Source organism: Corylus avellana, chromosome ca1 (assembly GCF_901000735.1).
Source record: "Corylus avellana chromosome ca1, CavTom2PMs-1.0".
In the NCBI taxonomy this organism is placed as follows: Eukaryota; Viridiplantae; Streptophyta; class Magnoliopsida; order Fagales; family Betulaceae; genus Corylus; species Corylus avellana.
In genome coordinates, this window is record NC_081541.1 from 17,670,700 (window position 1) to 17,685,557 (window position 14,858).

At 36.4% G+C, this 14,858-nt stretch overlaps 1 protein-coding gene across 1 annotated transcript; it reads left to right on the forward strand.

The window, feature by feature from the left end:
* Window positions 1–578: 578 nt before the first annotated feature.
* On the forward strand, window positions 579–14,322 carry LOC132167197 (uncharacterized). The gene is made up of 7 exons (XM_059578105.1): window positions 579–1,135; window positions 3,629–3,728; window positions 8,441–8,506; window positions 10,110–10,221; window positions 12,235–12,317; window positions 13,173–13,234; window positions 13,595–14,322. Exons 1-7 carry the CDS (start codon window positions 945–947, stop codon window positions 13,707–13,709), a joined length of 729 nt encoding a protein of 242 aa, XP_059434088.1. The 5' UTR covers window positions 579–944; the 3' UTR covers window positions 13,710–14,322.
* The last annotated feature ends 536 nt before the right edge of the window (window positions 14,323–14,858 follow it).

Here is a 14,858-nt window from a genome sequence, read left to right on the forward strand (position 1 = left end):
AATTGCAATTTTTTTTTTTTTAAAAAAACGCAATCTCAAATAATTATTTTTTGCGATTTGATTTAAAATCATACTTTTTGTCAATGAAATTGCAATTCCCAAACGCACCCTAAATATCATTACATATATACAAAAATATAATTTTATAATTCCCTTATATTAGAGCATCGTGAATGAGTTCTCTATTAGCTAAAATTTGGTTGAATAATCATCATCCTCAATGAGTTCCCTTATACGTTTCTTAACTTTAACGTGGGATTATGAAATAATCATCATTAGATATTTTTACTTTTAGATTTTTAAATCTATGGATTATTTAATATTTCTTTCCAACAGAATTTGATTTATATGTTTGGTGGAATATTCCATCTCTATCTGATTGATGCAATGCAAATAGTATTTTATCAAAGGATAAAAATGTCATTTCAATTGCGCCGAGTACTAAGATTTCCTTATTCGGTGAGGTAACAAGTTGCAGAGAGAGAGAGAGAGAATAGAAAAGGAAATAATTTCTAAAAGGCCAAAAAAAAAAAAAAAAAAGAAAAAGAAAAAGAATTTGATAAGAATATTAATTCAAGTACAATACGATACATCTTCAAACTTCAAAACCCTCCCTCTGATTTCCGTACAAATCCTTCTCTCTCTCTCTCTCCCTCCACAGTTATCAATAATTCGTTTCTGGTGGAGCTCCCTTCAGTCTCATATTTCTTTATGTATATTTTTCCACTGTATCTATTTGTATATAATCTCTTTGTCTGACTTTGACGAAATCTTTGATTTCTCTATCTGGGTTCTTGGTATTTCGTGGCGGGAGAATCGAATTGGCGGGAACCAACGGTCATTTCTGAGGTTCTGGGAGCTGGGTTTTGCTGGGATTTGGGTTGGGAATTGAATTTGTGGGGTTCTACTTTTGGGATTTTAGTTTATAGTTCGATTGGATATTGATGGCTAACCCGTCCGGGAACCATCAAGAGGCGTCGTCATCTTCGTTCAACGGTCACGTGGCCGCAGGAGGGAACCCGAGTAACGGGAATTCAGGGGCGCCGCCGGAGAACCACGCCATGAAGCACAACCCAGGTATCTCCTTGGACTGGACCGCGGAGGAGCAGGCCATACTCGACGACGGGCTCTTAAAGTGAGTATAGATTAGCAATTTGGGTTCTTGTTGGATTATTTGAGGTTTTCTTGTAGGTTTACTGCAATTGGAGTTTGGGAATTGTGATTAGATTTTGGCTTGTTAGTGGTAATTTGAGTTTTTCTTAGGTTATTTGAGGTTCTTGTAGCTGTTTTTCAATAGGGTTTCGGGATTTGTGACTGGATTATGCTCTATGAGTGCTAATTTGGCCTCCTGTTGGGTTATTTGAGGGATTAATCGTCACTTGGTGTGTTTTAAGTGGCTAACATGGAAACAACTTAAAACATGCCACATCAATCGGTGCAAAATTGGTGTGGAGAGTAGTATTACTCTACTTGAGGTTCTTTTTGGTTTGGTTCAGTCGGGTTTTGAGAATTTTGATTGGATTTTGGGTTGTGATTGGTATTGGATTTTTGTTGGGTTATTTGAGGTTCTTGTATGTTGAATTCTACTTTTTTTTCTTGAGAACGATGATGGATTTTGGATTGTTTCTTAGGTTTTTGAAAATTTTGCTCCTGTAATAGTTATTAACCAGGAGCATATTTAGTCTATGGAGTTCAAAAGTCAATTTTGATTTGAGTTTTTAAATAAAATTTGGTTTTTTTGGTTGAACTTTCCATTTTACTATTTAGTCCTTAATTATTATTATTATTTTTTAAAATTGCTTAATTAGTCAAACTTGAAAAAGCGCCGGAACCAGAAGTAAAAAATTTGGTAGATAGGGATCCCAGAAAAACTTCTTTCGAGCAATGGGCCAGACCCGGTCATTTCTCAAGAACAATAGCTAAAGCGCCTTTAGATTCCATCTTGGGTTATTGGTTAGTTGAAAGTTATTAATTGTAATTTGTTTAACCTGATGAACCATTTGTGAGTTCTTTTAAAGGCTTGCTTTGGTTGCTAAGAAACTGTAGGACTTTTTTATTTTTTCTTTTAGCAGAGAACTGAAAGTTTAGATTAGAAAAATTACTATATGGACGGTAGAATTTCCAGTTTAATACCTAATGCCAAGAAAAATAAAATATTTCAGGGTTCTTAAAATTTCTATTAAATGATGAGTTCTTGTTAGATATTTCATGAAATGGGATTTCTTTTTCTCAAAGTATATCCATGCTGGTTTTTGCTACTTGTCAGTGGTTTTGTGCTCTCTATAGTCAAACTTTACTAATTCTGCAATCTTTCATTTCCCTTTTTTAATTTTTTTTTAATTTTTTAATTTTAATTTTATTTATTTTTTTATTATTATCTTGTTTCAGATTATTAGAGTGGTGTTTGAATTTCAGAGTTGTGAATTGTCTGTCACCTGGGGTTATTTTATGACACTTTCGTTCTTGGTATAAATGTGAAGATTCTAAAGTCTGTCTAAGTTTGATGTATGCCTTGTAGTTTGAATGATGTATTAGAGGGGAATGCAGATTAAATTTGGGGTGCATGGTCGAAGCCTTTGATGGTATGCTGTTTTGATATATATGGCTGGGAAAAGGTTATGCTGAAATGATTCATAGTTCAATGGTTGAAAGTAAAATGTTATTATCTCCATGCATGAGAGAGACGACGTTGACTTCCTCTTGTTGCATAAAATGCGATACCTTATCTCTTATTTGGTCATCTATTCTTATATGTTACTTATTATGTTACTTATTATTTGCTGCTCTTATATTCATCAATATTTAGTAGTTTGCTAAAAACAAAGGAACAAGAGAAAAAAAGAAAAAAAGAAAATTCTATTATCGACATACATGCATGTGGAAGAGTATTGGGAGCTGGAAATATCTCTAGCACTTGGTTCTCAACATATTTGGGGTTTTATGGGCGATGCCTAGCAACATCATAGAGCTGCTTTATTGTTGGAAGATTCAGGGGCAGGGACATCCCAAATAGGCAATCTGAAAAGTTATTCCTGCTTCCTTAATGAGAAGCATTTGGAGAGAAAGGAATCGTTGCCTCGTTAAGGATTACGAATCCAACGTGCTTTCTCTAAAATCCTCTTTTCTGAGATCTCTTTTGGATTGGGCTTTTGTATATGTTCCGAAATTTTCTTCATCGGATCTGGTAGAAGGCTCTTTCAATAAAATTATTATTCATAAAGAAAATGCATGCATGTGGAAAAATGAAAATTGGACGACAAACTGTTATCTAATGGATAGAAACTACATTCATCATTCCTCCTCTCCTATCCTCTTTCTAGGATGCATTTAGCTTTCACTCCTATCTCTTCTAAAGTCCCCAACGTAGTGCCAATATCTCTGTCAACACCAATATCTAGTATCTTGCCTATGATTGCAACCATAAAAAGGTTAATTTTGAAAGTAATTTTTTTGAGCCATTTAACTTGATTGAAGTTGCAGTATTCATAGTCTCTTATATATATATAAATGCTTTGGTGTTATTCTCAATCAGGCACTAAATTTCGGTCTTTAATATATTTTCCAGGTTAATTTGTTCATGCATGATTTTGTTCATCCAAATCATATGTTTTTGGTATTTACCTTGCAGCTTTAAATCAGAATCAAACATAATTCGGTATGCAAAAATAGCCATGCTACTCCAAAATAAGACAGTCCGGGATGTGGCATTGCGTTGCAGATGGATGACTGTAAGCTCTACTACTATTCTTCTTGCTCACTTCTTTTTATCAATAATCTCAAATTAGTGTACTGAAAATAAATGTGCTACAGTATAGTACCTAGAACAGGGCCTCAACCCGTAATGCTATTAGAATTGCTGAAAAAAGTACAGATGCTTTAGTTAAATAACCAGTTTATAACCTGCAAGAGTAGTCATGTTGGCTGCAATGGCTTGTGCATGCATAGGGGATTGGTTGACTAATATTGGTTGGGGGCACCCCGCTGTAAATATTTAAAGACCAAAAAAAAAAAAACTAATGGATAGGCATATGGCTTTTAACCGATTGTTCTTTGAAATGTGCTAGGTTCAGTGGATCTTTTAATTATTGCTAGGTGATTCCATCTAGTTCATTCAACATATTCTAATTGTGTGCACACATGCTATCTTATAGCGTGTGAGCCATCTTTGGTGAGTGATCAACGCAGAGTTTGGGCCTTGCATCAATTGAAATGCTCAAACGAATTAAGGAGCTGTTTGGTAGTTTTGTTAGGGTTTCTATTATATAGAAGGTCATATCTCTACCAGCATTCTGAAATATTTCCATGAGCCAGCTGGTGGGAGCAAGAAGTTTCTTGGATCCCATGGCTAGGGCTTTCTGTGGCAGATTTTAGTTGAGGGTGGCTGGAGCAACAACTTAATGTAAAGAGAATGAAGAAAGAGTGTCCAAAGGGGCTGGTTCTCAAAAATACCTATTCCTTTGTCATTGGTAAGGAATCCTAAAAAAGATTGATTGAGATTCTCTCCTGAATGAGTTAAAAGTTCCTTCGAACCATGTCATTCTTGATATATAGCACAACACTCTGATAAAAACATGAGACAAGAGAGACCTAGTGTCAAAATTTGGAGGTTGAAGCTTTGGCTTGTGATTTTGTCACTTCTCTCTCTCTCTCTCTCTCTGTGTCTTCTTCTTTCTTCTTCTTCTTCTTAGCTCCTTTAACGTTCCATGCTTTTTGACCATTCATTTGACCTGCAAACAGACCTTTATTACCTCTCTTGACCTCTAAAACCCAACACCAACAAGTCTGAACCTTGCGTAAGCAAACGGTAAACTCTATCAACCTAGCAACCTAAAACCACAAGCCCATTAATTTCACTGCTTTCATGTTACTGTTTTCAGCCTTTAACAGTTTTCATTGTCAAATCCCTAATCCATCTCCTCTTCTTCAGAACTTTTAGACCCTAAACCCCCATGGTTCTCCGTTAGCCACCAATTTGCCCATTAAACCAGCCTCGACTGTCAGCTGGCTGCTAATAGATTATTTTTACCTTAGATATTAATTTCCAACAGCCTTATGCCCATCATACCTTCAATTGATCAATTCCAATCAATTTATATGAGCCTAATATCCTCTCTCCACTGTGTGTGATGTGGTGTCTTTGGCAAGAGCGGAATGCTCGTGGTTTTGACGATTGTGAGAATGGCTTGCTCGATTTGAAGAAGTTGGTGCTACTAACTCTGTATTCATGGAGAGTGGCATGGCATACTTTGCATGTTTCTACTTTTTTTGAGTCTTTTAGATTTATGTTCTTCTTTCTCTATGGATTATGGGTTCTCTTGTATACTTTCTGTGTATATGGGTTGTGCCCTTCTACGTGTTGTTTAAATATACATTATTTATCAAAAACAAAATATTCTCTCTCCATTGTTAAAGCTCTAAAATCACAACTTCTACAACCGGATTCCACCAAATAATCTACTTTAGGCTGTATCCTAAGGTGGTCCTACATTAGTTTAGCATGCAAGTGTTTTGTGAGATGACAGGGAAAATAATATTCTCACTCTAAAATAAGATTAGTGAGGATACTCTTGATGAGGGTAACCCTGCCACCTTTGGACAAATACATCCTTTTCGAACTCGTTGACCAATATTTCAGCTTCTCAATATCGTCGTCCTATATATGCTTAGCCTTGTATGAGTCCCCCAACAGTAAACCGAGTTATTTGACCGGCAGAGTGGAAACCCCAAACCCTAGAGTTCAAGCCAACCTTCCCACCAGTGTAACATTGCCCACTTGAACCAATTTTGATTTGGCCAAATTTACCGTTAAGTCTGACGCCGCTTAAAAGCACAGGAATAAGCTCTGCAAATGACGCAAATGAGTAGGACTAGCATCGCAAAAGATTTCATCAGCAAACAGAAGATGAGAGAAAGCAACATTGCCCACTGACAAACCATCCAACAGCCCCCTACTAAGCGTAGCAGATAACATTCTTCCCAGATCCTCTATCAGAAAAACGAACAGCAGTAGAGAGCCTACCGCCAATCAATAACGAGTGTAAGGAGTTATTTCTTCTATTTGGGTTGGCAATAGTGTGAAAAAATTTAGTGCATTTATTCACCTCCTCCATAAGAGTAGACTTTCTAGCACGCGGACAACTTTTGCCTTCTTTGTTTTCTCCTCCGCGCCTAAGGCCCTGCCTTCTTCAATAGCATCAAAAACCGGTAATTCACCTTGAAGGTTCCTCTTTTTCCTTTCTACATTTCCAAACACCTCATTCCATTTTTTCAATTCAAATTTCAAAGCCTTGAGCTTGCGAGCTAAGACAAAACTAGGCGTACCTTGGAAAATATAAGAATCCCACCCCTATTTTACCAAGCCCACAAAACCTTCCACCTTTAGCCACATGCTTTCAAATTTGAAGGACCTACTCCCTCGTCGAACATCGCCATAGTCAAGAATGATAGGAAAGTGATATGAGCAAAGGCGTGGGAGCCTCCTGGGAAGCACCCAGAAACAAGGCTTCCCATTCGGGAGAGACAAGAAATCTATCAATCCTGAACCACATGAGGGGATCATGTGAAATCGACCATGCGAAGACTCCGCCAACAAGAGGAAGGTCCATCAGATAACTCATCATGGTAGAACATAAACAAGCCGCACTCGAGCTTTCACTAGGGAAGTGATTGACATTAAAATCATCCCCAATACGCTATGGCAGATTCCGCCAACTGAGCAAGCCGGCCAATTCATCCCATAAGAGCCTTCTATCCTTGTCAAAATTAGGGCCATAAACACCTGCAAAGGCCCAAGTGGAATGAGTAGCAGTGTTTTTGAAGGAAACAGCCTGGGACTAGTCCCCCCACACTCAGCTACCTTCTCCACCACTCTTATTCCACATGATCAAGATACCCCTTGAAGCCCCACTGGAATCCAAACAGCAAGAGTCCACATGACTACAACCCCATAAATTGCGCACAATTCTGTGCAACATAGCATCAAGCTTAGTTTCTTGAAAGCGAACAATGTCCACCTTCCAATCTTTGAGCAAATTCCTAACCCTAAGATATTTTTCCCCTCGTTCAACCTTCTCACGTTCCAGGCTAGAATCCTTGTCTTCATAAAAACACTGGAAGAACCCTTACCTTGCTTTACCACGACTAGAGCACTCACCTCTATCATCATAATTAATTGAGCACTTCAAATTCTTGAACTCCCTTCTAGCTTTCGTACCATGTTTAGAAAGGGCAGCCATTGCCTCAATTCGGCATTCCTCTTCCAGAAAGGTCAAAAGGACCAAAAGCTTATGCGTATGACCCTCACATAATATTCGCACAATGGGATAAATCGCCTTCGCACACTACACCACCCAATTGGAGGGACCCGAATCACCCATTGAGAAGAAAGTAGATTGCCTTCTCCATCCCTATCTAACTCATCCACAAGGCACAAAGCACCAGCACTATCTTCCTCTTCCATAGGTTGGAACACCCCCTAGAGACAAAACCAATTATGAGAGCAGCTCGGGAGCCACGTTACTAGGAGCAAAAGCAACACCACCTCAAAATCTTGCGAACCCAACTTCTTTCCATTGTTAGGCACTACAGAGGTCGAAGTGGGCTCCCCAACTTCAAACACCTTGGATGGATCAATCCCAATGACATGAGAAACACCCAAGGAGGAGCCCACGGCCGGAGAAGACTGGGCTATAGGACCATTGATGACAACAAATCTTGGTGAAGGAGACCCATAATGTCAGACGTCAACACTGGCAATCGTTGGGACGAGGACAACCTCCGGTGTGCTCTGGGCTACGCGATGATCACTTAGTAGGAGCAAGACGGCGTCATCTGTCCTCACCGGAGAAAACTAGAATGCCGGACGTCAAGACTTATGGTTGCCAGGATGAAGACGACCTCCTACGATGGTTGAGCCATGGGCTTCACAAACAGCGGGAACTGAAAAGTACCACCGGTACCCTTTGGCCTTGCCATAGAAGACCCATCAAGCCTAGCATCACCAGACACAATCATCAGGACCAGAACCACCTCCAGCAAAGTTTCTGGCAAAGCAGAACACGAAATGGGTGAGCTAGGCACAATAACCCATGGGAGTTTGATAGGTTGGAAAGGAAGATTTGGTTATCACGAGAGTGATGTGATTTGGGGTGCAGTCTCACTCTGTGTTATGTGGACATTTTGGCGGGAGAGGTATAACAATACAGTTTATGGCGTAGAGCTTAATAGGAACTTGCTTAAATTCATCTCTATGATTTTAATGGCTGGATGTGTGTTATAGTTGGCATTCACTGTGATTTGTTCTTTGGGTTTCTTGGATTTTATTGATTTTAGAATTTACATTGTAACCTTCTGAGAGGACACCTCTTTGCTTGTTCTTTTTTGTTTGATATTATGAAGTTGAATTTTATAATGTTCTGATTGATTCTTTTTATTTTCTCAGAAAAAAGAAAATAGCAAGAGAAGGAAGGAAGAACACAATTTAACAAGGAAAAACAGAGATAAAAAGGTATGTTTTGCAGGTTTTTTTTTTTTTTTTGGTGTGTGTGTGCTTTCAGACAATATTTTCTCAATTAATTTGGTGAATATTCTAATTTGTTTGTACATGTGGAGAGTTGAATACGTGTTTGATTCATGCTGATTGATTCCCTTAACTAATGTCCTTTATATAGATCAAATTTTCTGCACATCATGCATTGAAAATTAGCTAATCTCTCTATCTCCGTCTCTGTCCCTCTCTCTCACCTCAAGGGAGAAGTATGACCGAATTTTGTGGGCTGAGAAAAGCTGGCAATTATGTTAGAATTTTTTTGATGATACTAATTTATTGAAAGAAAAAGGCAAAACCCTCGTACACAAAGAGTATATATGAGAACAATTATGTTAGAATTTTCAAGCCATTTCCTTGTACATCGGATAGGTTATTCAGTTATATGCATGGTTCTTGCATTGAATTGAGATATTGAGCCCCTTGGTTTGCTTGAGAATTTCACCATTAGTAATATTTGTAGCAGTTCTTTTGATTTGTTATGGTACTTTTGATTTGTTACGTTCTAGGACTTTTATCAATGAGCCTTAGATCATATCCTAACATACAAGTGCATGCACAACATAATACAATAATAACTCTGTTATGAGAGAATGTTGTAATACCATAATCTTTGCTGTTTGTGTTGTCGAATGAATTCTCATTTATTGTTACGTGACATTAGTATGTCAGATCCAGTTTTGTTTGGTGGACTACCTTATCTTTGGGGATATGAGATCATTATTTGATCTTGAGATATTGGGAGCTTACACTATTAGATAGCAGCAGATTTAGCCCAGTTGAATGATGAACAGATATTAAAAAAATTAATACACTTGAGCACTGGCTAATGCAACAGTATGAGACAGAATGGTTACTCCATGAATTTTACCACCTCTGAACAACTCGAATATTATATTGGAATATCTTTACATGTTTAGATAAATAGTTGTGATTATGCTTAACTGTTCATGGAATTTGCATGAAAACTCGCCAAAACTCGGCTACCATTTGTTAATACACTTGAGCACCGGCTAATGCAACAGTATGAGACAGAATGGTTACTCCATGAATTTCACCACCTTTGAACATCTCTGAATATTATATTGGAATATCTTTACATGTTTAGATAAGTAGTTGTGATTATGCTTAACCGTTAATTGAATTTGCATGAAAACTTGCCAAAACTCGGCTACCATTTGTGAAAGGCCTTCACAGTGTATTTTAGGATAATTAGTAGGTAGTTAATCTTTCATGGCATTTGTGCAATTATTTTTAAGTGTTCCTGTTAATTTTTGGTTAGAACAATGTATTCTTGACAACATGCCACCATGATAATTGTTTTTTCACTAGCCTAAGGATTATATGTTTTTTTCCTTGCCACCCAATGAAGCGAGGCTTAAGAGTCTGAATTCCTGGTCTTATTTAAAGCATGCCTTTTTCTCGTTCTTCCATAATCCTGTGAAAATAGGGTTGTGTGTATATGTATATCATGGTGCAATATTTTGGCTTTTCATTTCTGTTGAGTACATGTTTCTTCAGTGATCAGATGCTCTGAAGTTATGTTTTTGGTTTTGTTTCTTAGGAAAGAGTCAATGATGCTTCAGCTAAGCCATCTCCCTTTCCGGCACGGCCTGTTCCCCCATTTCCTCCACCTATTATCCCTATGGATAATGATGATGGCATCTCATTCAAAGGTCAGTTACATAGTATGTTGCTGATTTTTGTATAGTTCTCAATGTAGCCGCATGGCATCATTTGCTTGTTTCGTGGATGCTTTTCTTCCCGAATCTCATTTCTTTAGTTTTTCTATACTTAAGCTAAATGTCATTGTAACCATTGGCTTCCCTATTCTGTCATGATCTAGTGTGATCCGACCTCTAAATCATAAGTTTTGGGGAAAACATCACTTACCCCTTTGAATTATCACCCTTTTTGCAATACCCCCTTAAAGTTCAAAATCTCTCAATTTAGTGTATCGAACTTTTAATTTTTTCCAATGTTTCCCCTCCGTTAGGATTTTTTGTTAAATCCCAACAAAATTCCCAAACTACCCCTTTTTTTTTAGAAAAAATATTTAAATTTTTTTGCAAAGATTGAGGCAAGAGTATTTTTGCAAATACCGTTAAATTTGAACTAGTGCCTTAAATCTCTGCAATTTTTTTTAAAATTTTTTTTTTCCTAAAACAAATGGGGGTATTTAGGGAAAAGTTAATGGAAAAGTGAACGGAGGGGTGAGATTGCAAACAATTGAAAAATTGATACACCAAATTGAGAGAAATTGAACTTTAAGAGGGACAATGCAAAAGTTATGATAATTTAGGGGGTTAACTGAAGTTTCTCCTAAGTTTTTTTTATTGAACATATGACTACATCATTTGATTCGCTGGCATTTGTATCCTATGCTCAATACCAGACCTGAATGCATGTCTTTTCTTGCATGTGCTACTAAACTGGGAATCTATTTTGTGTAGGCCTGTGTTGAATGCACTTTTGATAATTATAAGGGAAAACTACACAAAGGACCCCTAAACTTCAATGCATTTTGAGAAGACCTTCCCAAATTTCAAAAACTCTCCATTTTAACCCTCAAATCTCCGTCAAATTTTGACGTTAAACCCTAAAGAAAATCACTAAAAAGACCAAATTACCCTTTAAGGTGACCCTTTAAGGTGGCCACTACCCAGCCGTGGGCGTGGGTCCACTGACCCACGTGCTGGGTTACGGCTAGACCCACATGGGTTTGCTGACCCACCACGGGTCTGAGACCCTTTGTGGTCACAAGGTGAACTAGCGTGGGTAATTTTTTTTTTAATAACTTTATTTTATTTGAAATTTTATAAAAATGTCAGCGGTATAAAGGTCATTTTATCACTTTTAACACCCATAAACTGACGGAGGGGGTACATTGCATCAAATTGAAAGTTCAGGGAGTTTTGTAAATTTGGAGGGTTTTCTCAAATCCCGTGATAATTCAGGAGTCTTAAGTGAAGTTTTCTCAAATTATAATAATTTTAACTTTCTAAGTTATGCTATTGGATTGACTCTTTTCTTTATCATGTGGCCATTGGTGTTGTCTTGTATTTAGGACTTTGTGAATAAATCTAGACACAAGGACAGTTATATATATATATATTTTAAATGAATAATGAATACAACGACACAGTTATAATCATAGATCTTTGTGAATATATTATGTAAAGAATATAAATATATGAATCTTTATTAGCATGGATTGTAAAAACATTTATGAAAATGGTAATTATGTTTTTGTTTCTTCCTAAAGTGCATGACACTCTTCGAACTCTGCACATCTTTTCTTTCTCCCAGTGAGTTTGAAGCTTTTTTTTTCCTCCTGTTTTGTATCCAAGCAAGTATTCAAACATAAATTGACTTGAGTGTTGAGTCCATAAGCGTTTGACACACCAAATGTTCAATGGGAGAATGTAATACAAATAATAGGTTGTAGTATGTTCTAAAGAACCTAATACTTTTTTATTTACTTACCGACAAAAAAATGATTCTAAGCAGAGATTTCTCTTTCAACAAACAAAGCACACACACACACACACACACACACATATATATATATATATATATATATATATATATATATGTAGCCTCCTTTTCGGCAAGCATAGTTTGAAGCAGAGTTTGTTTTATTTGCTACAACAGAGCCTTATTGAAAACTCAAATTCTGCTGTTTGCAGCTATTGGTGGTGCTACAGGAGATCTTCTTGAGCAAAATGCAAAGGCCTTAAATCAGATTTCTGCAAACATTTCATCTTTACAGGTGAAGAACTTACACCATGTGATTATTGATTTTATATAATCCTAGCTATTACATAAGTTTCCAACACATCTCTAAAGTCAAAACTAATGCCACAAATTTGTCATTATTCATTGATGATGAAAATTAGCAGCCCTCTCTTGAGGACCGTTATGTACCTTTACCTGTTGTGTGCTGCTGTTGAAGGATATCTTCAGTTTCTATGCTTGAATGGATCTTAAACAATCTAGCAGCAATTTTCTCCTTCCTATTCTCTCACATAACTTTTTTTGTTTATTATCATTATCTTTTTTGGCCAACATCATTTATAGCATCAGAATTTGAAATTTTTGCCCATTGGATGGCCCGAATCCCAACCCTGCCCAACCTTATTAATTATGATAAAAGAGAACATATTTTACTTTGTTTTAGGTGACTAATAGGTAAACTGTTGGTCAGCTTACTGTAATCGAGGTTGTGTTGTAGTCATAAAGAGTTTATTTTCTGAAAAGGAATGGCTAATATTAATGGGCTTGTTCATTTTTAACTGCTAGCAACAATGTAGTTAATAAGTTTCATATTATAATTTTATCTAGTATTGCTTATAACTTGGTGTAATATCCTCTTTTCTTTGCATGTCAAATCTATTGAACCTTTTTATATTTTATGAATCATAAATACTGCAAAATTACTACTGCACAAAAATTAAAGTCTCACTGCTGACCTTTATCATTATCATTATGTATAATTCAAGCAGTTGGACTTAAAAATTCTGAAAGGAGTGTTTTTTTGTGTGTGTGTGTGTGTGTTTTATTGCTTATGAATGCATTCATAGTGATTACCTAACTGAATTGGGCTTATTTTATTTTTTGTGCTCAGATACCAGAGAACATCAATCTCTTCTGTCAAACTCGCGATAACATCCACAAAATCATGAATGAGTATGTTGCAAGCCATGCTTAATGTTTTCCACAAATGTTCTAATATTCTCTTCACTTCTTACACTGGTGCCCGCAATGGGTTGATATGGATGTGAATATTAGTATTTTTCTTCTTGTACATGTGAATATATTTTGCTTAAATGTTCAGGCAGTGGATATTTTATGGCCATCACCAAGGTTTCAATTCTACCGGCCTTCTCTCCAATCTTGTAACTGTTAGATGTACCTTTGTTTTTGCAGTTGGCAGAATCAATAATACTAGAGCATTTGCCTCATGTTGTATGAAACAGGGATCATTGTATATTTTTTTTCTCCCCTTTTTGGATCTCAAGCAAATGCTTTGATCTTATTAATATGCAGGTTGAGCTTGAATGACACGCCAGAAGTAATGAAGCAAATGCCACCACTTCCAGTGAAGATGAATGAAGAGCTAGCTAACTCCATCCTTGGGCGCACAAACCTTCAAATGCAATAATCCATTATCCTGCCTTATATCCTTATTTAGGCTTTGCATCTGTTCCCAAGGCATGTTATGGCCTCTCAGTCCAATGATGGTCCTGCATCAACTGGGATTTTTTCCAATGAAATCCTGACATCCAAACAAGGAAATAATTCTCTACCAAGTTGACCATGGTGCCAATTCAAAGATGTCCTGACCCAATTGTTTCTATGTGCAGAAAGTCAGCTTTTCTTTGGTTTTTTCTTTGTTAATTTTTCTTGTTTGGTTCTACAAATTATTTTGCACAGTATACTGTTACTTAGATGTGGTTCAGAAATTGGGGAATAAGGATTGTTTTGTTATCTTTCTTAAAAATTAGGGAATTAATTAATAGTAAATTTTAGTGTCATTTGGGTTGATTTTTTTTTTTTTTTTTTTTTTTTTCTGTTGTAGTTTGGTGCTTTTATTTTATTCTCCAATAATTTCCTACAGCTTATCACCTCTGAACTTGAGTAGGTTGGGTTGCAATTTAGACTCAGAATTGAACCAACTGACCTCGGTTTAAATTGTAATTTACATATTAATATACAATTATACGGTGTATGTATCTCTAGATACTATATATAATTGGAACATCTAATTTGTTAAACTATATTTTTTATATATATGCTAAAAATTCCTCTAGTGTAAATGAGTCCCAGCTTGAAAAGTTGAGAAAGAGATGCCAGAATTTCTGATGGTGGAAATCTCACGTTGGCAGGAAGATCACGATCCTAGTATTTCTAGTGAAATTGAGAGAGATTATTTTATGGTGTGACAATTATTTTGATGTGCAAAATTTTTTGTTGATACAAAAATAATATTAATCTGAAAATTAATAATGGAATAAATAGAATGCAAGAGATTAAATTAAAGCAAAGAGAGATCTCATGATGCGATTGGATCTTTTGAATTATAACGTCTATTTTTTTTTTTTTGAAGGATACACTTCTAATAACAAAGGCTAATAAAACAGTTTTTATTTACTTGGTCAAAGGATCTACCAAGTTACTTTTTGACCATACAAAGTTCATGGACATTATACCATTCTCAATAAGCTGCCTTACAAAATTTTAATTGGATATGTTGATTTTTTTCATTGTAGGTTTTACTCTTGTTTTAATACTCTTGGCTGGAGCTACGAAG